This window comes from Oryctolagus cuniculus, chromosome 9 (assembly GCF_964237555.1).
Source record: "Oryctolagus cuniculus chromosome 9, mOryCun1.1, whole genome shotgun sequence".
Classification (NCBI taxonomy): Eukaryota; Metazoa; Chordata; class Mammalia; order Lagomorpha; family Leporidae; genus Oryctolagus; species Oryctolagus cuniculus.
This window is the reverse complement of record NC_091440.1, coordinates 39,961,855-39,986,659: the sequence shown is the minus strand read 5'-3', so window position 1 is coordinate 39,986,659 and position 24,805 is coordinate 39,961,855. Positions and strand designations below refer to the sequence as shown.

Here is a 24,805-nt window from a genome sequence, read left to right as displayed (position 1 = left end):
TCAAAGGTTTTAAGAAACTGTATCTCAAAATGCTGAAAACACATTTAGTCATTGGTAATCTCTATGGTTAATAGGAAAGTAGTCAATCTGACACACCAAATTATAAAACTAATTTAAATCTGTTCCTTTTATTATGTTCTTATACAATTCCTCCTCTCCTATATAATCTGATACAAATGGAATTTAAAACCCATTATGTTTTTACAAGATAAAAAGATGTAGACATTTACCATCTGTATTTCTCTGAGCTCTGATTCCCTATCTTGGGGAGAGATTAGAGCTGAAAGTCAAGGAATATAATCACACTTACTACCTGGTAATAAAAAAAGTATTTTCCAAGTCAGCTCTCATTATCCTGTTTTTATCTTGGTTTCCTACCAATTGCTAAACATAGCTGTGCAAGGACCACTTAAAAAACAGTAGAGGGAATACTTAATGTAAGTTAGGTAAATTAAAGATGGCAAAAAAGATTAAATACCAAACACTGATGGCTTTCAAGATTTGGAAAGATTGTTCCTTCTCAAATGCTCATTTTCCTGTGTTAGGAAAATGATGGGGTTTTTTCCTACCAATATTGAAGTGGTTATGTAACATTAATCTGCCCTTCAATGAGCAGATGAGTGCTCCATTTCAATGATCTGTACAGATCCCTGACGTTGCTCATCCTGTCACTAAGTGATGGATAATCAACTGAATTTTTCGCATAAATAGTTCTGTTCAATCTGGAAACAAAGTGGTATGATAAAGACAGTCAACAGTTCAATAAAAATGCAAATTTCTAAAATTATTAAAATATACTTAAAAGTAACAAACTATCACACACACTTAGGCTTAGAAGTGGTCTCTCAAGATTTTTTTTAAACCAGTTTTTGAAAATTTTTCTCGAATGTAGCTATTTTTCAAGCTTCCTCTTCTTTTTCCCTGGTTCAGAATCCATATTTGAAATATCCATAGGAACGCTTATCCCTGGTATCTAAAATAATGCAAATGGAGGAAAAAATCAGGTGATTTTAAAAGTGTAATATAAGAAATACTCCTTCCCTCCCCCATTTCCACTTTCAAGTTTAAAAAGATGTAGGAATTGAGACACGTAATAGGTGTTAATAAAGGTTTTACACACAAAGTCATAATGGTTCAAATAGTAGACCTGGTTCTCAACAGGTGAGAGGCATGTCATATTTGACAGTGTTTTAACTGCAACACAGCCTTTCCCATGTTCAGTTTACACTGGTGCAGTTAGTGTGTTTGACAGAGAGCTACAGGAGCCCCAGGTACGTTGAGGTTAAGAACCAATGTGTCTCAGGGCTGGCACAGTGGCTTAGTAGGTTAAGCCTATGCGGGCGGTGCTGGCATCCCACGTGGGCGCTGGTTCATGTCCTGGTTGCTCCACTTCCAATCCAGTTCCCTGATGGTGGCCTGGGAAAGCAGCAGAAGATGGCCCAAGTCCTTGGGCCCCTGCGCCCATGTGGGAGACCTAGAAGAAGCTCCTGGTTCCTGGCTTTGGATCAGCCTAGCTCCAGCTGTTGTGGCCATTTGGGGATTGAACCAGCAGATGGAAGATCTGTCTCTTAAATAAATAAATCTTTAAAAAAATTTTTATAAAACAACCAAAAAACAAAAAAAGGAACCAATGTCTGAGCTGAAAACACCTACACTTTATCTTCAATAGTACAGATTTCAAAACTCAGGGAGAAGGATTAGGCAGGAGGATGGAAAGATATTTTGAGAACTTCAGAAGAATCTTAGGTTTCTATGATGCAATGGCCTAAAGAAATCAGGGAAAAAAGCATTTTCTAGGCAAATATTTGGCTTCCACACTTAAAGGATTCCCTCTGACATTAAACCAAAACAATGAAATCCCTGTCTTTTACAAATTTTCACCATTTGTTCCACCGCAACTTGGAAATTTTAAGTCTGATCCAACCTGAGGTTCCACCAGGGCCATTCGGATTTTCTGATGCTGAAGATTAGATGAATCTAACATAATTTTCACTTTGACTTTATCAAACACATGGAACACTGTATCTTCTATTTTAAGTGAAGGTATCTAAACAAAACACAATTATCACTCTTAATTGCATTCTCATATTGAAGCTTTGTTCTAATTCTTCACAATTTATCTTTCAAAGTAAAAGTTTAAAAAGTACCTCAATATTAATAAGCATCTAGATGTTCAACTTAACAAAACCTACTAACCTAGTAGTCTCACATAACTACAACTTCTTTATGTGCATACTTCTTTGATTAAGGTGGTCTTAATATGTACTCATTCATCTTAAGATTCTCTCTCTACTGATTAGCAAACTGCCTGTGTGTCTAGTAGAGGAGCACAAGATGGTTGGGCACAGTTTATTTTTTAAATAATCTCTGAGTTAGAGTCCTACCAAAGTTAGAGAAGTAACAGTGTCAGATAACGGTATGAAAGGACAACCTTTATATATGGGAAAATATCCTGAGGTGAGAAATTATGAACAAAACCATAACTTAGCTAGTATAATTCAATGTGGATTTTTCTGGCATGTACTTAGAGATCTGAAGTAAATACTGTATGATACAAAAATAACGTTATACTTTATAAGTATCATTTATAAACTGTCACAGTGTCCCCTCCTCCCCAAAAAGGAAAAGCATGAGAAATACTATACCTCATCATCGTAAATAAGCCGTGGCTTTGGTTTATCCTTTTCTTCAAAAAAGACTGTACCTTCTAAACCATATTTTGGAATTAACACCACGATGGCATTCTTTCTTACAAATAGAATATAGGCTTCTTCGCTTACTATTCCTTTGCTTTTGAAAAATAACTGCAAAATAACATGCAATCTTTTTATTTAAAATAGTCTCTCATATTATGAAATTAGGAAAAATAACTACTAAAGAAAAAGCAAACAAAAGTTCTTTTCTCCTAGCATTATCGTAGAAGGCAAATACCTGGGTGTGAAATGCCACTGATGCACGTTGGGCATATTGAGCCATTTTGTGCCGGTAATTCAAATTTTTACAAATATCTGCAAGTTTGTGTTTGTCTGTCAACTCTGGATAAGTACAGTCAGCTCCAATAGCCACAGCCAACAGCCGATGAACAATGATATCCGCATATCTAGGTGTACAAAGGAGAAATAAGAACCATAGTACATTAGCACTAAAATGTCCTTTTAAATTTCCTCTCTCCTTTCATGTCAAGGGAAATACCTTCGGATGGGTGAAGTAAAATGTGTGTATATTGGCGATGCTAAGCCATAGTGATGAAAGTCATTATCCATTCCAGAACAGAAATACACAGCTTGCATCATGCAGCGGGTGGCTAATATTCTTAACAGAGTGTTTAGATACGGGAAAACAGGAGACTCAGCCCGGTCCAAAGAGTCAGCCAAAGACTTGGCAGTATCAGTGTTAATTTCCAAATTCTGTGAATCAAAAGAGGGAAGAACATATTAAACTTTTATAAATCAGTACGATTGTGTCTTATAACTAGCCAACTGAACAAACAATAGTGTTTTTGACCACATATTCTATGTTTATACCTTTTATTCTTCATATAGGAAAATTAAAATACATACATAAAAAGTAATGACTGTTTTGTGCAATACTAAAAGTTAAAACTTTCGGAATGTATTTAAGAGTCATGAAGTATCAAGGCTTGAAGAAGTCTCCTGTGGGGGAAGGAGAATGTAACAGTTGTGTTATTTCTTGAAGCCTCGTTTGCCTCTGCCTAATGTTTGAGTGGGTGAAAAAAAATCAAAGAAAGCAGACCTGGAATCTTTCTCAGCATGTCAAGTTTTCATCTCTAGTGATCTTCTATCCATTCAAAGTAGACATAAAGGCCAAACTACAGGTCACTATAGTTCAGTCAGAACAGTGGGAACAGGGAGAAGCAGTCAAAAATACTTAAACCCTCCTTTCTCTACCTGGCTCTTAACAAGATGACAGACAATGGGAACAAATCCCCCAATTTATGAAGTAATTCTGAAGTAGAGAAGTGAGAAGTTGATTCAGTCCTCATAGACATGACAGAGGTAGGCACACCAGAAAAGTCTGAGCCAAAATTAGAAACCAACACCACGGTGGTAGAATGATGCCTGGAGAGCCCAGGCTACTCCATGCAGTTGTCTTCCAGATGGGAAAGATGGAGCCTGGCCAGGTGAGCCAAGGAAAACCAACATAAGCCACAATTACCACAAAGGTCAAGTGTGCTAAATAAGTCTACTAACCAGAGACAGGGGTTATGCAGGGCTGAGAAAATGGTGCCCTTTCCATAGTTTTCCTCTTTTCCATTAGTGCAATAAATAAACTTCCTTCTTAGAGACATGACATAAATTTAACAGGATTTAACAGAGTTGAGAAACAAAAAAACATATTTGTGTTTAGGCAGTTCATAAAAACCATGAAGTTATAGGCTCAAAAATTTATGGGGAGTCTTCAGAAAGTTGTGGAATATACATATTATGAACAAACTGTACAAATTTCAAATTTTTTTTGCACCAAGATATTCCTTTTAGGTTATCTTTTAATTCCTTTCTAGCACGTGAACTTTTTGAAGTAGCCTCATAAATGTAATGACAAAAATAGTAGAACAACTTTTTATGTCCAGGATACTACAAATAACTTAGTCTAGAATATCCGGCTTTAGCATGCAGCGTTCTTTAAAGGCAATAACAGATTTTACTAAGCTGACGACCTCAATGCAGGAAGAGGTGACCATATCTAAGTTAAATTTTTTTCCATCAAAAGAACTACGGCCATATTTTTCAACAATAAACAACATAAGTTTTATGTAGATATGAATAAAAAGTGTTCAGTACAATGGCTAGACCACTACACAAATACAAATGATTTTTCAAGCTGCAAGGTTTTACCTTGGACTTAGCTGCCTTAACAAGAATTTCATAATTTGATGGAGGTGGAGCAGGATGTTTTCGGAGCAGAGCATGTTCTGAAAACTCTTCATGAATTTTTTTGGCAACAGAGATATTGGCAAGTAACATAAATTCTTCCACCATGGAATTTGTTTCTCTGCAAATTGAAAAAGTAATGTATTAAACGAGGAAAGAAAATCTGAGATTGCTATACATCCTGTTTACTCACAGGTAACCAGTAAGCCAGTAAGATAACTGAAGCATTTCCTGTATAAACATTCATCTGTGTGTACATGTATGTTTTGTTAATATATGGCTCTTTAGTTTCTCATGCGCATTCTCATTCACTTCAATCTTTTACTACAGATGTACTGTGTGAGTAAATCTCACATGCTAGAGGAGACTAGAAATTGTACTCAAGAAAAGCAGAAGCTTTACTAACGCCATTAATACCTAAAATCTAAAACATCACCATTTTCATCTCCTTTTACTGGGTCCAATGAAATTTTTATTTAATTTTAGAAACATAAAAATAAACTTCACTCAGAAGAAATAAAAGCTTTTTAGATCATACAAATTTTGGCTTAAAAAATTAGTTTTCCCCCACCAGTGACTGAGGAGATATATTCACAATGAGTCATGCACTGTGCTCTAAGGGCGCGCACACACACACACACACACACACACACACACACACTGTTCTGCAGATGAGGAAACTGAAGATGTGCAACATCATTCCGCTCAAGGTACAAGGCACTAGCAGTTTCAGAATCCAAGTCCATACAATTTTACCTAAACTCAAGCAGCCTGCCTGACAGCTTTGTTTTCTTCCTTCCAAGTCACTGAACAGACACTAATCTCATTCATGCTCTCATTTTTAATAATGAAATCCTGTGACTTCTTGGCAAGGTTCCTAACAAACATTAATTGTATAAATAGTAGGAAAACTTCCAATCATACAGGGACAATCTTAGATAGGTGATGTTCTACTCTAGCAACCTTTTCCTCAAAAAAGTTTCTAGTATTGTGCTTATTGTTAATATTAACATTAGACATAGTTCCACAGAAGTTCCATTCAGGAATTCAGAAATTCTTGGTCTAAAACTAAAGTGGTTCTAAGAAATGAATCTGAGTTAACCCTTGATTGTCTCCTAGAAAAGCACTCATGCATGATTAATCTTATATCTACCTCATAAAAGATGCAGAGGTCTAAATTCTGATTTAATCAAATAGCCTTGCTTCATGCATCTGAACTAAATCAAGAAAAAAACAAGACAACATTAACAAACATCCAAGCAGTGTTCCTTGAAGCATGACTTGAGGTAGGTATGACTTTCAGTAGTAACTTACAAATACACCATGGCATGGAGAGGTTAATTTATTGGTCGATAAACAGGTAATAGTGGCAGATGTGGAATCCAAACCTAGACAGTCTGGCTTCAAATCCTCTATTTTACCACTTTATGTATTTAATACTTAAGAAATTAATCAGGGTGGTCTACTTTTACTTCCCAGAATTATTATCAGCCAAGTTCTAATATACTTTACATCAAAGCAAACAAATTAAAAATGGAAATTTTTCTATTATATTCCAGATACTAGTATTATATAAAAAAGTGAGATATCTGTTTTCCATGTATTTTACAAGCCAAGAAAATATACAGAAATGATAACCTTAATAAAACTAGATGATCTGGTTATTCACATACTAGTCTTTTTATTTCAAAATTTTAAAAGTGCATACCTAAGTTCCTTGGTCTGCAGATCTATAGGATCATGAGTTTCACTGTCCATGTGGAATCGAACTTCTGGAGAAGAAAGAGTCAAAGCCCTAAGCGAAAATTAAAGAGGCAAATCATGAAGCAAGCCAGGACAGACACAACTTTCTGCAAATGATTCATTTAAAGTAGTACTGAGCAAGTACAGAGCAATTGTTCAGAATTCTGGAAGCTTTAGGATTATTGCTACATTTTATGTTATCTAAATGAACAGTATTTTACAAATCTAAAAATGGGGGGGGGGGGGGAGGATAATGTTGTGGGTAGCAGGTAAAGCCACCATCTGTGATGCTGGCATCCCAGAAGGGTGCCAGTTTGAGTCCTGGCTGGTCTACTTCCAATCCAGCTCCCAGTTGGTGTGCCTGGGAAAGTAGTGGAGGATGGCCCAAGTACTTGGGCCCCTGCTACCAATGTCTGAGACCACGATGGAATTCCTGGCTCCTGGTTTAAACCTGGCCCAGCTGTTGTGGCCATATTGGGAATGAATCAGAAGATAGAAGATCTTATTCTCTATGACTCTCCTTTTCTCTAACTCTGCCTTTCAAAGAAATAAACCTTTAAAAATAAAATAAAAATGAAAATAAAAACCCGTCTAACAAAACAGTAATACTTGCAGAAGAAAAATGTGAGTCCTTATGCTTCTAGGGGCTGGAATAACTTCTGTACCCAAACTATGAGTTTTTACTGAGTGACTTTTTTATATTATTAGCATTGATTGTTCACTTTTACAAATAAAGACACCTGGCAGGACTTTATCTACTATAGAAAACAACGGGAGTCGGCGTTGTGGCACAGAAGTTTGTAAAGCCATGGCCTGCAACACCAGCATCCCATGTGGACGCCAATTCGAGTCCCAGCTGCTCCACTTCCCACCCAGCTCCCTGAGAATGTGCCTGGGAAAGCAGCAGAGAATGGCCCAAGAACTTGGGCCCTTACACCCACATGGGAGATGCAGATGAAACTCCTGGCTCCTGGCTTCAGACTGGCCCAGTCCTGGCCATTGTGAACATTTGGGGAGTGAATCAGTGTATGGAAGATCTGTCTCTCTCTAACTCTACTTTTCAAGTGAATAAATATTAAAAAGAAAAAAATTTAAAAATTAAAAAAAGAAAGCAATGAACTGAAGTGGGGAACAATGGAAAGAGGCAAAAAGGAAGTTACCTTGGGGAGGCTGGCTACATCAGAAGATCCACAGCTCAAAAGTACATCCCAGGAAGATTTAATCAAGAGAGCAGACTGGTAAACTAGTACCATTACTAGATCATCAGTGCCAACGGCTATTAATATGTGAGTGCTATGTGTCAGATAACTTATTATGCTAAGGGGCTAAATGTATTAAGTTTTCTTTCTCTCTTTTTTTTCTTAATGCAGTTGACTACTCTTTTTTTTTTTTAAAGATTTCTCTTATGTATTTGCAAGGCAGAATTAGAGACAGAGGGAGGAAGAGACAGAGAGAAAGGTCTTCCATCCACTGGTTCACTTCCTAAATGGCCACAATGGCCGAAGCTGGGCCAAACTGAACTCAGGAGCTAAGAGCTTCTTTTGGGTCTCCCATGTGGGTGCAAGGACCCAAGCACTTGGGCTATCTTCCACTGTTTTCCCAGGCCATTAGCAGGGAGCTGGACTGGAAGTGGAGCAGCTGGGACACGAACCAGAACCCATATGGGATGCTGGTGCCGCAGGCAGAGGCTTAGCCTACTATGCCGCAGCACTGGCCCCTTCAGTTCTCCTTTGGAAAGTATATTTCCACAAGGCAACATAATGTTTCTTCATGGGTCAGTGCAGCAGCGCAGCAGGTTAAGCTGTCACCTGCAGTGCTGGCATCCCATATGGGCACCAGTTTGATTCCCAGCTGCCCTATTTCTGATCCAGCTCCCTGCTAATGCATCTGGGAAAGTAGCAGAAGGTGGTCCAAGTTCTTTGGCCCCTGCACCCTTGTGGGAGACCAGGATGAAGCTCCTGGCTCCTGATTTTGGTTTGGCCCAGCTCCATCCACTGCAGGCATTTGAAGAGTGAACCAACTATTCCTCTCCCTCTCTCTGTAATTCTGCTTTTCAAATAAAATAAATAAATCTTTTTTAAAAAAAGTTTCTTCATACACTAACATTACTTTAAGATAGCTGCAGATCAACCTAGAACTAAGAAATTCCTTTTAAAAAAATCTCTGTATTTTTATTTATTAGAAAGGCAGAGAAAATAAAGAGAGGGACAGATAGAAAGATCTTTCACCTATTGCTTCATTCCCCAAATGCCTGTAACCACCAGGGATGAGTCAGTCTGAAGCTAGCAGCTCAGAAATCAATCTGGGCCTCCCTAGTGGGTAGCAGGGAACCAAGTACTTAGTCATCACCTGCTGTCTCCCAGGGTGCACATTAGCAGAAGTTTAGAATTGGAAGTGGACTTGAACCCAGATATTCCGATATGAAATGTGGGTATCTCAAGTCACACCTTAACCACTGAACCAAATGCCCACTTCCTAAATTTAAATAGGTACATCTTAGGAACTAGTACAGATGTAGAGTGTGTACTCACCAACAAAAACATTTTGTAGTAACCACTTGTGACACTACCCTGATGATCATGAGAGCCCAGAGACCAGCTTCTGAAAGGCTCATGTGCCTGCTACCCCCGATAACCGTTTTTCAAGAATAAAAAAAAAAAAAATTAAATATTTATTTATTTGAGAGGCAGAGTTACAAAGAAAGGGAGAGACAGAGCGAAATGTCCTCCATCTGCTGGCTCACTCCTCAAATGCCCACAACTGCTGGAGCTGGGCTGATCTGAAGCCAGGAGCCAGGAGCTTCCTCCGAGTCTCCCACGCAGGGGCAGGGGCCCACGCACTTGGGCCATCTTCTACTGCCTTCCCAGGCTAGAGCAGATCCAGAGCTGGATCGCAGAGGAGCAGCCTGCACATGAACTGGCATCCACAGGGGACCCTGGTGCCACAGCGGAGTCCCAGCCTATGACTACTACCAGCACCAGCCCCAAGAACGAAATTTTTAACTGCTTTTTTTCAACAATGTTGGGTTAGGACTTTAGGATTCTTTGCTTTATGCCTTTTGCAATAAGGCAAATACCATGACGTAATGGTTAGAATACCCTAAGCTGCCACTTGCCATCAGATCATTGGAAAGATTCCATCTGTGTATCTTTCAGTTATTTAAAAAATGAAGGAGTTGCATTGAACAATTCCTAAATCTCTTCTAACTCTAATATTTATTTCAACATCTGAAAATTAATATTCATCCTGGAGACTCATTACTATTTAAAAATAAAACAAACCATGGAAGTTTTAAGGTGTTCTTACCTTCTAGAAATTTAAGAACTTTTAAATCAAGCACATCATTTTTTAGTACAATTTACCAGACAGAATTCCGGAGCAAAGTTCAGTTTACAGCCCAACTGCTAATATTCAGAAGGCATCTAGAAGAAATGGGATGTGCCCACTTAAGAGCTTCTATTCAGCTTATCAAGTAATAAATGTGGAGCCAGTATACTGGTACAGTGGGTTAAGCTGCTATTTGCAAATTCAGCATCTACAGTTTGAGTCCTAGCTGCTCTGCTTCCAATCTAGCTTCCTGCTAATGCACCTGGGAAGGTAGGGGATGATGGCCCAAGTACTTGGGGCTCTGCCATCCATGATGGAGATCCAGATGAAGCTCTGGGCTCCTGGCCTAGGCCTGGCCCATCCCTGATATTTGCAGTCTTCTGAGGACTGAACAAGCAAATGGAAGATGTGTGTATCTCACTCTTTCTCTCTTTCAAATAAATATGTTTTTAAAAAATAATAAATTGTCATCCATGATCAAATATTGTACATAGAACTCACAAGTTATCTTAATATTGATATATGTTGTGATATTAACATGTATTAATTAATAGTAGATACACATCCTAATATGTATTTTAAAACAGTTTTTTAAAAGTACCCATTTTCAATTCTTCTTCTTTTCAGAATTTTAGCTAGCTTATTTAGTCCACGAAGACTAGTGGTGATATCATCATTCATGGTTGCTGAATCAATTCTCATCTGAGCTTCAGCATATGTAAGAGAAGCCTAAAGAAGAAAATATATGTTAAAACGATAAATCTAGCTTATTACGTTCTATTTCTAAACAAAATCCATAATTTCAAAAAATTTAAAACATTAACAAGTTTATAGCTATACCTTTTTTTAAGATTTTTATTTATTTATTTATTTGTTTGTTTGTTTCACAGAGTTACAGACAGAGAGAGGGAGAGACAGAGAGAAAGGGAGAGACAGAGAGGTCTTCTATCCCCAAATGGCTGCAAATCCCCAAATGCTGGGCTGATCTGGAGCCAGGAACTTTTTCTGGGTCTCCCTTGAGGATGCAAGGGCCAAAACACTTAGGCCACCTTCTACTGCTTTCCCAAGCGATAGCAGAGATATGGATCAGAAGAAAAGCAGCCAGGACTTGAACTGGCGCCCATATGGATTGCCGGTGCCACAGGTGTAGGATAGAGCCCACTATGCCACAGTGCTGGCCCTGTTATACTATTCTTTACATCTATGATTCTGCTTCATCAATTCTTCTCTGAGGTACTATAAACTTAAAGTAAAATGACAACATTCTTAAATTAAGTGGCTTAAATTTTAATTACTTTGACAGTTCCGTTAAAATATAAATACTAGGGCCAGTATTGTGGCATAGCAGGTAAAGCTGCTGGCCTGTGACGCCAACATCCCAGTATGGGCACCAGTTTGTGTCCCAGCTGCTCCACTTCTGATCCAGCCCGCTGCTAACAGCCTGGGAAAGCAGAAGACAGCCCAAGTGCTTGGGTCCCTGCCACCCACATGGGAGACTTGGATGAAGCTCCAGGCTCTTGGCTTTATCCTTTATGGCCATCTGGGAAGTGAACCAGCAGATGGAAGATCTCTCTGTCCCTCCCTCTAACTCTTTCAAATAAATAATTAAATCTTTAAATACACTAAGATCATGCTAAAATATGCACAAAGGCAGGTCAGATCTTTGACAACAGCTGTTGAAAGGGAAACTCTTTCCAACTGATCATTATTCCTGACTCACTGGCAAATAATTAGACAGGAAGACCGCAGGAGTCTGGATGTCATGTTTTGAGGAAATCTACTAAATATCCAAAAGTCAGTCCCTAAAAATGGGACCTGTATCAATAGAGAAGATTTAAAGTAATCTCCAAAGACAACTCAAATACAGAAAGTTTCTCTGCTAGTGGAAAACCACCTTTTTTGTGTTAAAAAAAAAAAAAAAAAAACAAAAACAATAAAAATGAAGGAGACTATAATGAAAGTACCAAAAAATGGAAAAGGATGAGAAAGACCATGTGGCTCCCTTATGTCTGAACTAATCTCAGGCTAGTTTTACTAGAATCCAACTATGATTTGAAATATCACTTTGATAAGAAAGTATGAAGATGGAAGACATGGTAACCTTTAAAACACTATTAGGGGCCGGCGCCGCAGCTCACTAGGCTAATCCTCTGCCTTGTGGCGCTGGCACACCGGGTTCTAGTCCCGGTTGCCCCTCTTCCAGGCCAGCTCTCTGCTGTGGCCAGGGAGTGCAGTGGAGGATGGCCCAAGTGCTTGGGCCCTGCACCCCATGGGAGACCAGGAGAAGCACCTGGCTCCTGCCATCGGATCAGTGTGATGCGCAGGCCGCAGCGTGCCGGCCATTGGAGGGTGAACCAACGGCAAAGGAAGACCTTTCTCTCTGTCTCTCTCTCTCACTGTCCACTCTGCCTGTCAAAAAATTAAAAAAAAAATAAAAAATAAAAAAACACTATTAGGAACAACTTCAATTACTGGGATTCCTGAGACAGGGCATCAATTTGGTCTGCTCAAGTATTTACACAGGCTTTGCAAATTTTTGAGAATAAGACAAATGCTACATTAACTAATTTCTGAGTAACATCAAAAACTAAGGAGATAACTAAAAAAAAAAAAAAAGATTTTGCTGCAACATTGCAGAAAAATTTTGTTATAAGCCTAAATTTTTGAAGACAATCTTGGAAACTGTTAAAAGAATGAAAGATTTTAAAACATCAGAGATCAACATGAAACTAACCTTGGAGTTAATGACACTTTTGGTAAATTTTGTTCTTAAGATTTCGGCATTGTGATTCATTTCCCAAATACATGAAAATGCCAGCCTATGAGGAAAAACAGGACCTGTTAAAAGGACTCAGTTAAAGTAGTAACCATAGTGATCTTATTGAAAATATATGCATAAATACCTGTCAACATCACATCTTAAGGAACATAAGTTAGAGCTAAGCAACTCTGGAACCATGTCAATCCTCTGCAAAAGATAAAAATAGAGGTAGAGTCCCAGATCACTTAGCTATGTCTGTACATTTACCTGAAGGTCTTTTCTCAAACAACAATAATCTATCAAGAGGAGGAAAAGTGTGTTTTTTTGACTAGCATAACAGAGAGAATGTCTAACTAAATGTCTGTTTTTGGAAAAGAGCTTACAAGAAATTGTTACAGAAGGAACCCATGAAACAAAACTGAACTTTACTGCAGCAGATTTAGGTTTAAGTCCTCCATATTAACCACCCAGCTCTCCTCTCAAGGTCTGAAGTCCCTTGCTTACATAAGGTGGTACTCAGTAACGGACATAAACTCAACCAAGCTCTATGACTGGACCTTTCTCTGATGCTAAACACAAACTACATAGTGTAAAAATACTTTAACAAGAGACAAAGCTCATGGAGGACTAATAGATTGAGTTTTGCTTTCCCCTTCACTTTCACAACTGCTCTCTAAGTTTATGGGGACAACACTTAAAGCATAAATGCTACACAATTTGTATTAAATACATGTACTTGCTAGCTAGACCACAACATAACAAGAATTTGCAATCTTTTCAGTGAGTAAGGACACCTTATTCTATGTATTTCCTACAGCTAAAACCCTGAACTATTTCAGACTATGACTGTTCAAGAATTCAAAGGCTGGGGCTGGCACTGAGCTGCAGCGTATCAGGGCACCACCTGCCATGTCAGGCATCTCCTACTGGAGTGCTGCTTGAGTCCCAGCTGCTCCATTTCCAACCCAGTTCCTTCCTAACGCACCAGACAAGGCTGTGGAAGAAGGCCCAAACACTTGGGGCCCTCCCACCCACTGGAACACCCAGGAGAAATGGGCTCCCAGCTTCGACTTGGACCAGCCCCAGTGAACCAACAGACAGATATCTCTCTATCCCTGCATTTCACATAAGTAAGTAAGTAAATAAATATTTCATTTAAAAATTTCCTAAAAAATAGAATTCAAAAGTGCCCATGATTGTTAGAAGTTCTTAAGTTCCTTACCTTTTCACAAAGGTACACAGTTGTTCCTCTTCTGGCTGATTCTTGATCCAAGGCATTTCCTGGTCTAATAAAATGGCTAACATCAGCAATATGAACCCCAACCTTCCAAAGATCAAAATAAAAGGATGTCAGTATGCTTATTTAGGTAGCTGTACCAATAAAGTTTTAATACGAAGAATGTCAGCTAAACTGAAAAGGTTGCATCTACCATTTCCATAGCTTTAACTATACTTCCCATGAATAATTCACAATTTCTCCCCTGGGTCAAAAGAATGAACTCATAAATAGAATTATATTTAGGTAAGAACATCATTATAATATGATTACCTCCAAATTTCCATTTTCCAGTTCTCTGCAATGCAAGGCATCATCTATATCTGTACATCCTGGTGGGTCCACACTACAAACACAGAGATGTCGCAGGTCTACTCGGTGCTTCATGTCCTAGAAGATGCCATATTATAAAGAAATAAAAAAGTATTCTGACACTACGACTGCAACATAGCTCTTCCAATGATAGCTCTTCTTAGCGATAACCACACATTATCATTTGTAACTAGTGGCCTTTGAAATATCTGTCATACAAATGCTCTAGTATATGCCCCCAGAAATATTTATTTATTTATTTATTTGTTGACAGGCAGAGTTAGACAGTGAGAAAGAGACAAAGAGAAAGGTCTGCCTTCCATTGGTTCACTCCCCTAATGGCCGCCACAGCTGATGCACTGCGCCAATCCAAAGCCAGGAGCCAGGTACTCCTTTCTGGTCTCCCATGCGGGTGCAGGGACCCAAGCACTTGGGCCATCCTCCACTGCCCTCCCAGCCCACAGCAGAGAGCTGGACTGGAAGAGGAGCAACTGGGACTAGTACCCGTCGCCCCATTCGGGACTAGAACCCAGGGTGCCGGCGCCACAGGCGAAGGATTAGCCAAGTGAGCCACAGTGCTGGCCTGAAAAATTTATTTTTCAGTAAAGAAGCAAATGATTTTTCATCATGCCTCAGAATACTGTACCTAACTACATTTTTAGGGGAGGAGGAGGGACCATGGCTTCCATGTATTTAAGAAGAGGTATGGAAATTAAATTAATTAGGATATAAGAATAACATTTATAAAGTCATTATGAATTCCTTTCAACTCACCTTTTCAGTAATGCTCCAGGGCATCTTTGGCAGAAAGCTGAGTACAGCCTGGGAAAAGGGCTGATGGGGAACATCATGCTCAAGTAACAGAACTTCTGTTTCAGTCTCTTTCTCTCCAACATCGCCTAAGTTTTTTACGAAGTGTCCCTAAAACCAAATATTAGAAAGGCATACTTTACAGCTAATTGCTATTATAGTACATACTACATTCTTCAGAATTTATAAATCACCTTGGTATTTCTCAAAGTTCCTGTATTGATTTTTTTTTTTTAAAGATTTATTTATGTGAAAGGCAGAGTTACAGAGAAGCAGAGGCTGAGAGAGAGAAGTCTCCATCCACTGATTCACTCTCCAGATGGCTGCACTGGGTAGAGCTGGGTTGATACAAAGCTAAAGCTAGGAGGCTATTCCAGGTCTCCTACGCAGGTGCAGGGTCCCAAGGACTTGGGCTGTCTTCTACTGTTTTCTCAGGCCATAGCAGAGAGCTGGTTCAGAAGTGGAGTGGCTTAGATGCAAACTGGTGCCCATATGAGATGCTGGCACTACAGGCGGTAGCTTTACCACTACGCTACAGCGCCGGCCCCTGTATTGACTTCTTAAAAATACTTCTTTGGGGATCAGTGCTGTGGTGCAGAGGGTTAAAGCCCTGGCCTTGGCCCTAGTCTGTGGCACTGGCATCCCATGTGGGTGCCAGTTCAAGTCCCAACTGCTCCACTTCTCATCCAGCTCCCTGCTAATGCACCTGATAAAGCAGCGGAGGATAGCCCAAGTCCTTGGGCCCCTGCACACACATAGGAGACCTGAAAGAAGCTCCTGTCTCCTGGTTTCAGATTGGCTCAGCTTCGAACATTGGGGCCATGTGGGGAGTGAACCAGCGAATGGAAGACCTGTCTCTGTCTCTACCTCTCTGTAACTCTTTCAAATAAATCTTCAAAAAAAAAAAAGACTTCTAATGGACACTTCATAAAGGCCCAGTTCTTGTATCACAATGCATCTATTTCCCATTCACTTTCAAATTTAAAGTATTCTTCAAATAGCTTCAGGGTTTATTGATTAGAATCTATTATCTATTTAGGACTCAAACACCTTTTTCATAGTCTTGATGTATAACAAGTACTTGCTTGGGAATTTGAGTAAAAGTAACCACATAATTTATATTAGCATTTCATAAAATTGGTTTTTAAATTACATATGCCATTTATCAGGTAACTTAACGGAGTATCCCCAAGTTTCAGTACAAATCCTATATAAAAGTAGATCCTATTCTCATTAAAAGCAGCAATGTCATTCATAAATGATTAATATCTTAAATTGAATTAATACTTTCAGCTTACATTTGGATATCTGGAATTTCTGGGCCAACCATCAATAGCAACAATTATTCTCCGTCCTTCTAATGTAGAAGCCTGTCTGGTTTCTATCCGAATTCGAGGGATTCTTCTATCAGCAGGCGTAAAGAGATGTCTTCTGGACTGGAGGGAATTAGGAAAGATATTTTACACACACAGTATCTGAGGATGGAGGCAAAGAGAGGGCTATCAGTTAAAGACAATGTTTATCACTTCCTATTACACAGTGACACCCTCTTTACTCACCTCCTTGATGCCGGACTTGGAAAGCATGCCACAATATGGTCTCCAATTCCTTTTTATTATTCCTACAACTCTACCTGTAGGCTTTAACATTTTTTCATTGACAGTAGTTTTCAGCTGAGAAACAGAGAAAAATAATCTGGTTTACTTTCCCTCTAAGCCTAATGAGAAAATTTCTCTTCAAAATTAGAATATGTACATGGATACTAACACATTCAAACAGGAAACTGCAGAATCTTTACGCTTCAAAATTCTATGCAAAGAACACGCCAAACCAAACCACAGAAATGGTTTCATGATTTTAAAAAACCCATTACAAAAACAGAAAATCAAACAATAAAAATAGCTAAATAAATATGACAGAAGTCAGTTTTTCCCAGTTACATGAAGATTCCCTGATTTGAGGACACACCAGCTCTGGGAATTAGCAGTCTAGATTTTGGAACTAATCTGCACTGAGTGACTACAGTCACCACTTCCTTTGGACCTTTATTAATTCATTGAAAGAGATGTATCTTTGTTTTTAGATTTATTTGCTACAGTGGAGTTACAGTTACAGTTACAGATCTCATGGTGTTTCCCCTCTAACATTCTCCAAAAGCCTCGACTCTTCAAGAATAATGTTAAGACTTCAGAGCACTGAACATAACTGATGGGAAAAGAACTGCAAATGTTGCATGTATTGAAACTACTATCATTATAAAATAAGGATATAAAAAGGTCATATAAGGTAGACATAGATCTTAAGAAATAACTGAAAGCATTCTCTTCATTATAAATATGGTAATAAAGAGGAATAATTAAAAATCCTCAAATCTTAAGTACTTTATGCTAAGGGAATTTTAACAACAGAAAAGTATGTCGAAAAATTTTAATGTCATAGATTTCTAATTTTGTACTCAAATCTTTTTGTATCTAACCCATTTCTTTAAGAAAATAAGAAATTAAAACTACTTAAAAGGAAAAAGTCAAATGTATATGATATGTATTAAACCTGCAGAGCTACAATTTTATTCAATCAATATGAAATTTGTTCAGCTTCCTCAGAAGAGGACATGGTACATAATAATGCAAAGCTGCACAGACAATATAAAACCTGGCTGGTTTCCTACCATGCGCTCTTTCTCCTCTTCTTTCTCCATATCATCTTCATTTTGACCTTCATCATGCAAAACCACAGAAGATGGTGCCACCCACTGACTCTTGGGGAAAAGCTCCACAGCCACAATATCTTCATGAATCGCTCGGTTTAAATGTTTAAGTCCTTGCAATATTATCTGTTTAAAACAGCAAACAGCATGTGCCCAAGTTTTTTTTAATGACAACAAGGGAAAGGTTTTCTAACAGAAGTGTTTCCATTATTGAATATCTATATCTATGCAATCTCTATTTCTTCTATGTTTTTCTTTCATTATAGTCTCCCTTTATCTCACACCATCAATTTCTCAGTATCAAGGAGAAAAAAAAGGTCATGGCTCCACCATAACTTCTAATGGTTCCAAGAGGCTTGGGAAAATTTCTTTAACTTTCTATATCTCAACATTCTCATGGGTAACTGAAAAACAGAGTATTATAGGTTGAGTGGAAGATTAAATGAAATGCAAAGAGTTAGAAGAGTCCCCAGCAAATACTGAACACTCCAAAAATGGTTGCTATTTGCTTTAAAGTATGGGACGCTCTCTGCAAGTGCTATGCAAATAGTATAACAGGTCATAACACTTAAAGTAAAAACATTTTATTTTTTATTATTTGGGGACTAGATTTTATTCCTTTTTCCCATTTTTAAACAATTTTTATTTGCTTATCTTCATTTTCTATTTGAAAAGTAGAAGCAGAGACAGGGATCTTCCATTCACTAATTCACTGCTCTAAATGCTCACAATAGTCAGAGCTGGGCAAGGGCAAAGCCAGGAGCCAGAAACTCAGTTTGGATCTTCCACATGAGTGGTAGGAACCCCACTACTTAAGATATCTTCTGGTAGGCATTACCAGGAAGTTGGAAACAATGTGGAACCGGCATACTGAACCCAGGCACTCTGATACTGGGATGCAAGTGTGCCAAACAGCATCTTAGCCACTGTATCAAATGCCCAACCCAAAATTTTATTCTCTTCAAAGTGAGTTAATAGAGTCATTTTCTACCACAGCAATTTCCTAAAAAGAGTGATTAATTCTACTAGTATGGGTAACTTCCTGTATAACTGCCTTCAAGTTGATGAATTGGCAAGATAAAGCAAATTTAAATTCTCAAATTTCTAAACACTTGTTAAAGAATATATGGAACAGAAAAAGTACTGGTTTACAAGGTATTTATTTCCACACTTGCCTCTTTATTTTCTTCCGTGTCTCCATGAATCCATACTGTAGCTTCTAAGTAATTTTCCCTGCTGGCTCTAAAGGTTCCTTGAAGGTAAATACCAGATTTTATACCTTGTTGTAACTTACTTAAGGGAAGATGCTCGGAAAATATTATTTTCCCACTTTCTATTTCATTCTGTAAAATAAATAAACCAAAAGATAAGTTAGTTAAGTCTTCTGTTTGTTCAGCCTACAGCCATCAATATCACATCCATATTATTATATACAACTCTATAAATGTGAGAGAATACACTGTATCTCTTAAACCAGTGTTAAAGCTTTCTGTGATGTCTAACATGGTAGCCATCAGGCACAAATTTCTCCTGAACACCTGAAACATAAAGAGTATAACTGACAAACTGAATTTTAATTTCAGTGAAATTTAAACAATCACATGTAACTAGTAGCTACATGTTGGACAGGACGAATCTAAATCTGTATTCCAAAAATAGATCCTAACTTTTTAATCTTCTCATTTCCTTTAGCTTTGTAAAGTAGCTGGTTAAAGGCAAACAGGGTTGAAAGAAATATTATGAAGACTGGACATATGTATAACATCCTAGTACATAAAACTTACTATTATAACAACAGCTGCTATGTTCCCAGGTACTAGGAATTTTACTAATGGAACTGTTATAATCTTTAAATCCGTGTAGCAAAGCTAGGAATTCATTATTGCTAAATCTACTTTATGTACTCATATAAGGAAATGAAGACTCAGAATATAATTATCCCTGAGCACGCCTTCTCAGATCAGCTCCTGCAGTGACCCCATCACTCATCTGTTTGTCTCTAATCCTGCCCTCTATGCAATGCTTCACCTTACCTTTTGACATGAGAGCGATCTTCAAATACCATTTCTTATCATGCTCCCCCAATCCACACTCTCATATAGCCCTAACTTCCCTCAGCCTGCCACAGAAGGCAGTGAGCTCAGCATTCTATCAGTTATATTCTCATCACAAGAGCTCTTTAGGTAGATATTTTTAAGATGTTTGAAACATTACTAACCTACAGAATAACTTCTGGTTTATCATTATCTGGCTCTTTCTCTTCTGTTCTACCTCATCCTAGGACTCCCTTCTTCCTCCTTTGGCCCTTATGCTGTCTGTACTTTATTTGACAAATACTCCTCAATCACTAGTCACAGTTTCCATTCTTTTGCTCACCACACAAACAGTGCACCATCATGTGCCAGGCAACTACTAAGGTTTCTGGGAATACAGCTACTTTAGAAAGTCAATTCATTTAGCAGTAAGTCTCATATAGCCACTTTTGTTTTTTTATGACCCAATTGCTAATCTAATTCCAGCTTACCTACCCATGTTCCAATTTTTTAAATTTGGTAACTAAAATCTAATATCTCAAAGTGGCTATGTTAATATTTCACTTCACAAAAATAAATTAGAAGAAAAAAACATCTGAAACATACCCCTTCTTCAGACAAACAAGCAAGACGATCTATGAGTTCAGGGTTAGCAGTTAGGCTCTTAATATATTCTTCACCTGAAAAATGAGTTTACGTCATTCTTGATAAATTCAAGTGTTGTTTTTCTTAGGTACAAAAGAACATGTAACAGTATCTCTTGTCAATTTTTTGGGAAAAAAAAGAAAAAGAAAATCAACTTGATGTGCTCATGACTAAGGCAGTGGGTCCACCTATCTATGAACTTTTATCATTACAGCAATTGCAAATGGTGAAGGGGAAGAAAGCCAACCACTATTAGGTACCACAATTTATCAAGCTGAAAAACACTGAGAAATTAATAAATGCAAAAAAAAAAAAAAACAAAAACAAAAGAATCACACAAAGTTATACAGCACTATGACAATATCAGCCAAGTGACTATCCGACCATGGGCCTGCTAAATCTTACATGCGAATATGCACTAACACTTCGACCTTGACACTTACAAGTGAAAGCTGGTATCCCTTCTTCTACAGCTTTCTCTTTGTTTTTTCTGTCATTTGTTATGAAGATAACTTGTGGCTGATTCTCTGCTGACAATTTCTTTAAATGTTCATTATACCATTTTGCTGCTACTCGAATGGCTCTATCATTCCTGTCATTCGCATTTTCTCCCTGTTCTTGTTCCACATAGGTTTCCCTAAATGTAAAAGAAAGGAAAAAAAATGAAAAACAAATTTTAAAAAGGATACATAAAAACTCTTAGGATATAAATATTCAACCCTGAATTGGAAAGTCTTCTTTCTCTTGGAATGTACTGAGATTTATACCTTTGAGAAAAAATAAATTGGATGATTATTTAAATTAGTTAAAATTTTAAGACAACAGTTTGCTTGGAAAATAAGAAAATTATGTGACTAATGGAACAATAAAAAGGCTAACATAATTTTATTGCATAAAAAGAGAAATTCAAGATCTGACTTTATTCTTTAGGTTGGGACATTAAATAAACAGTTCATCGAAACAAGCTATAATATATTGCAAATCTGTTGAGGTTTTATTCAAACTGCAGAATAAGAGCAATTCATAAAAGCTACAAATAGTAGCTGTGACTATGATCATGTGATTCCATAGTCATTAAATACATAACAGATGTAAATTATCCATTGCAAACACTCAATAGAGGGCGGAGGCTATCTAGAGACTGAAGGATCAGGTCAGATATGATTATTTCTTTTAAGTCTATTTGCTCTGAACTCCCAAATAACCGATCTTCAATGCCAAATTTAAGCACAACAAAATATAGTACAATAGGTTCTTGTGATTAAAGACAACAGATGCTTAAACTTATTTACAGTAATGGTTTTTAGAATTATTTTGTTCCCTACCACTATATGTACCTGTTAATATTTAAGCTCATAAGCAAAGGACATAAAAGAGTCCTAAGTTTGAATTTGGTTGAGCAAGACTTGAGTAGTAAAATCTTAGATGAGATTTTCCCGGGTGTCCTAAGAGTTTACCATCAACTCCCATTCTGCTAAGGTCTATTCACTGCATTTGAGCTGACAGAACTGCTATCCTCTGACATGAAATCTGAAGATTATACCAACACCAAGTTACAGGTCTTTCTACAATGAAAAACAACTGATGCTTCTGTTTCTACACAGTAAGGTGCTAAAAATAAGACTACAAGTGCTTTACTGATAATGTTCTTTATAACAACAATATTAAATGTGGGATGTAAGAATAAAGAAGAGAAATTGGAGGGGCCAGTGTTGCAGTGCAGCAGGTTAAGCTGCTGTCTGCAACTTAGGCATCCCACATGAGTGCCAATTCAAGTTCTAGCTGCTCCACTTCTGATCTAGCTCCCTGCTAATGTGCCTGGGAAGGCAGAAGATGGCCCAAGTGCTTGGGTTCCTGACATCCATGTGGCAAACAACGATGACGTTCTGGGCCCCTGGCATCAGTCTGGCCTAGCCCCGGCTATTGGTGGCCATTTGGGGAGTGAACCAGTATATGAAGATTAAAATCAAGATCTCGATGTCCCCCTCCCCTGTTACTCTTTCAAATAAATGAACTTTTTTTAAAAAAGAGAGAATTTTTTTTTTAATTTGCATAAGCTTATGGAATTGCATTACCAGAATTCCACTCTAACCCAGTGCAATCTTTGTTGTTATTTTTTTAAGATATACTTATTTTTTTGAAAGGCAGAGTTACAGAAAGGCAGAGGCAGAGAGAGAGAGAGAGAGGTCTTCCATCCACTGGTTCACTCGTCAGATGGCCACAATGGCCAGAGTTACACTGATCTGAAGCCAGGAACTTTTTCCTGGTCTCCGATGCGGGTGCAGGGGCCTAAGGACTTGGGCCATCTTCTACTGCTTTCCCAGGCCACAGCAGAGACTGGATCAGAAGTGGAGCAGCCAGAATTTGAACCGGCGCCCGTATGGGATGCTGGTACTTGCAGGTGGCAGCTTTCACCTGCTATGCCACAGCGCTAGCCCCACCCAGTGGTTCTTAATTGGGGGATGAATTTTCCCACAGTGGGTGATGGTCATGTAGGTAGACAGTTTTAAGTTGGTACCACTGAGTAGGGAGGGTTGGTGCCAGAATCTAGTAGCCAAGGATGCTACTAAACATATCACAGTTTATAAGAAGTCTTTAACAATAGTCTTTATTAATAGTGCCAATATTGAAAAACTCTAATAAAATATCATAAATACCTTCAATAGATTATTTATGTAAGATCATAAACAGGCAATACCATTTTCTAAGAACACACATTAAAACTGTTTCTTAATCTTCATTGTAATGTTTTAAGATACTAAACTTTTTCAAGCTCGTTAGGAATAAATCTATATAGTTTTATATGGAATTCCAGGCATTTAGGCAAATCTCATCCCCCAAGATTCTGTTGCTCAATTCATGCTAATCCCAACCTGAAAACATTTTGGGAAATAAGAGCACCTGCTATATCCCAGGGGGCAGTAGACGTATACTCAGGGCTTTACCCCATCAACGTCCATTGGTTTTAGTGAGAGCCACTGAGTACGATTTGCTGCCCAGCTTGCACAAGAATGAAATATCTGAGAAAACACAGCCTTTATCTTCTGACGACTACTCCCAGAAACTCCCCCTCCCCAACTCAGCTACTCCCATGGTTCTCTGGTAGTCTAATTTGCTCCTACCTATGGTGCTCGTTAGTAAATGTATAGAAATGCTTCTCTTGGTTATTCGTCACATCTCGGATTCGTTTATACACAGGGGCGCTCCGATTTCTCACTTCTTGGAGAACTGTTTGCAGCACAATCACATTCCTGATGGCCGGATCTTCGAGAACATCAATCTTAGAGGGAAGAAAAAAAAAAGTTAAATTTTTCCTATATGAAACTGTAGACTATATCTGTCAAACATAAAATCCTATCAGCTTAAAAAAATATTAATTACGCAGTAAGTCAAGGAACCACTTTGCTACAGGAAAAGTGACAAGAGTCACTCAACCCTTCAGGTCTTGCAAAGAGAAGTAATACACGGTCCAATCACAAAAGTCCTCCGAAGTAAGGCTACTGATAAGTAAACATGTTGGCCCACACAGTTTTCGTTTGTAGGCACTTACAAGCTGCCTGGGGGTCGCAAGCTGGAGGCCACACAAGCCCAGGTCCCCGGCCTCCAAGCACTTACAATCTAAGGCAGAAGAGACACCAGGAGTTAGAAAACGAGCCTGTCTAATATACGACTCCCAGAACTGAAAAGAAAAAAAAAAAAAAAAAAAAAGAAAAAAAAAAAAAAAAAACAGCACAGGGAAAAGAACTTGAGCAGGGACAGAGGAAGCTGGGTAACAGCGGAGTCTGCTTCTCCCCAGCTACGTGACACTACCAAACACCCTCCTCCTTGGCCTTCAGATTCCCTGTCACATCCCCTGTCGCCCGGGTCGGGCCGCGAGGTCCGCAATTCGCCCGCCGGCCGACGCACCTGGTGCAGCAACACGTTGGTGTCAGGCAGCAAATAGTGCGGACTTGGGCAGAGGGTGCTGGCCGGGTCCTGGGGCTGCGGCTCCAAAACCGGCCCTTCGTGCGCGCCGCCGCACGCCGAGCAGCCGGGAGCGCCGCAGCCAATGTCATCCCGCAGGTAGTGCTCGCGCACGATTTTCATCACACCGCCCGCCCGGGTCTTTTTTAAGAACGTTTTGGACTTGAGCATCTTGCCTCGCGGTGCAGAATCGCGACCCCGGCAGCACTTTTCCGGTAACCAGCGTCACGTTTGGAACCCTATCGCACAACTCTATTTCACCCGGAGCTTCCTCCCTTCCCGCTCCAGGACAGTCACACCTCCTCTCGCGAGACTGACATTGGTTGTGTCTCTGGC

General features: G+C 38.8%; 1 protein-coding gene across 2 annotated transcripts; it reads right to left on the bottom strand.

Moving 5' to 3' along the window:
• Nucleotides 1-100: 100 nt before the first annotated feature.
• DIS3 (DIS3 homolog, exosome endoribonuclease and 3'-5' exoribonuclease) lies at nucleotides 101-24,799 on the bottom strand. Of its 2 annotated transcripts, none has more exons than XM_002712986.5 (21): nucleotides 24,413-24,799; nucleotides 23,629-23,786; nucleotides 20,950-21,143; nucleotides 20,468-20,541; nucleotides 19,004-19,171; nucleotides 17,790-17,954; nucleotides 16,681-16,794; nucleotides 16,420-16,557; nucleotides 15,086-15,232; nucleotides 14,273-14,389; nucleotides 13,946-14,047; nucleotides 12,866-12,930; nucleotides 12,697-12,781; nucleotides 10,564-10,691; nucleotides 6,601-6,687; nucleotides 4,857-5,013; nucleotides 3,193-3,407; nucleotides 2,932-3,100; nucleotides 2,646-2,804; nucleotides 1,925-2,047; nucleotides 101-973 (listed from the first exon to the last, which is right to left on the bottom strand). In XM_002712986.5, the coding sequence occupies exons 1-21, from the start codon at nucleotides 24,638-24,640 to the stop codon at nucleotides 893-895; spliced, it is 2,874 nt and encodes a 957-aa protein (XP_002713032.1). In that variant the 5' UTR covers nucleotides 24,641-24,799; the 3' UTR covers nucleotides 101-892. The 2 variants fall into 2 exon arrangements, with proteins under 2 accessions (XP_002713032.1, XP_051706572.1); XM_051850612.2 differs by lacking the exon at nucleotides 23,629-23,786 and adding an exon at nucleotides 24,057-24,124 and having other exon boundaries at nucleotides 24,413-24,772.
• Nucleotides 24,800-24,805: the final 6 nt, after the last annotated feature.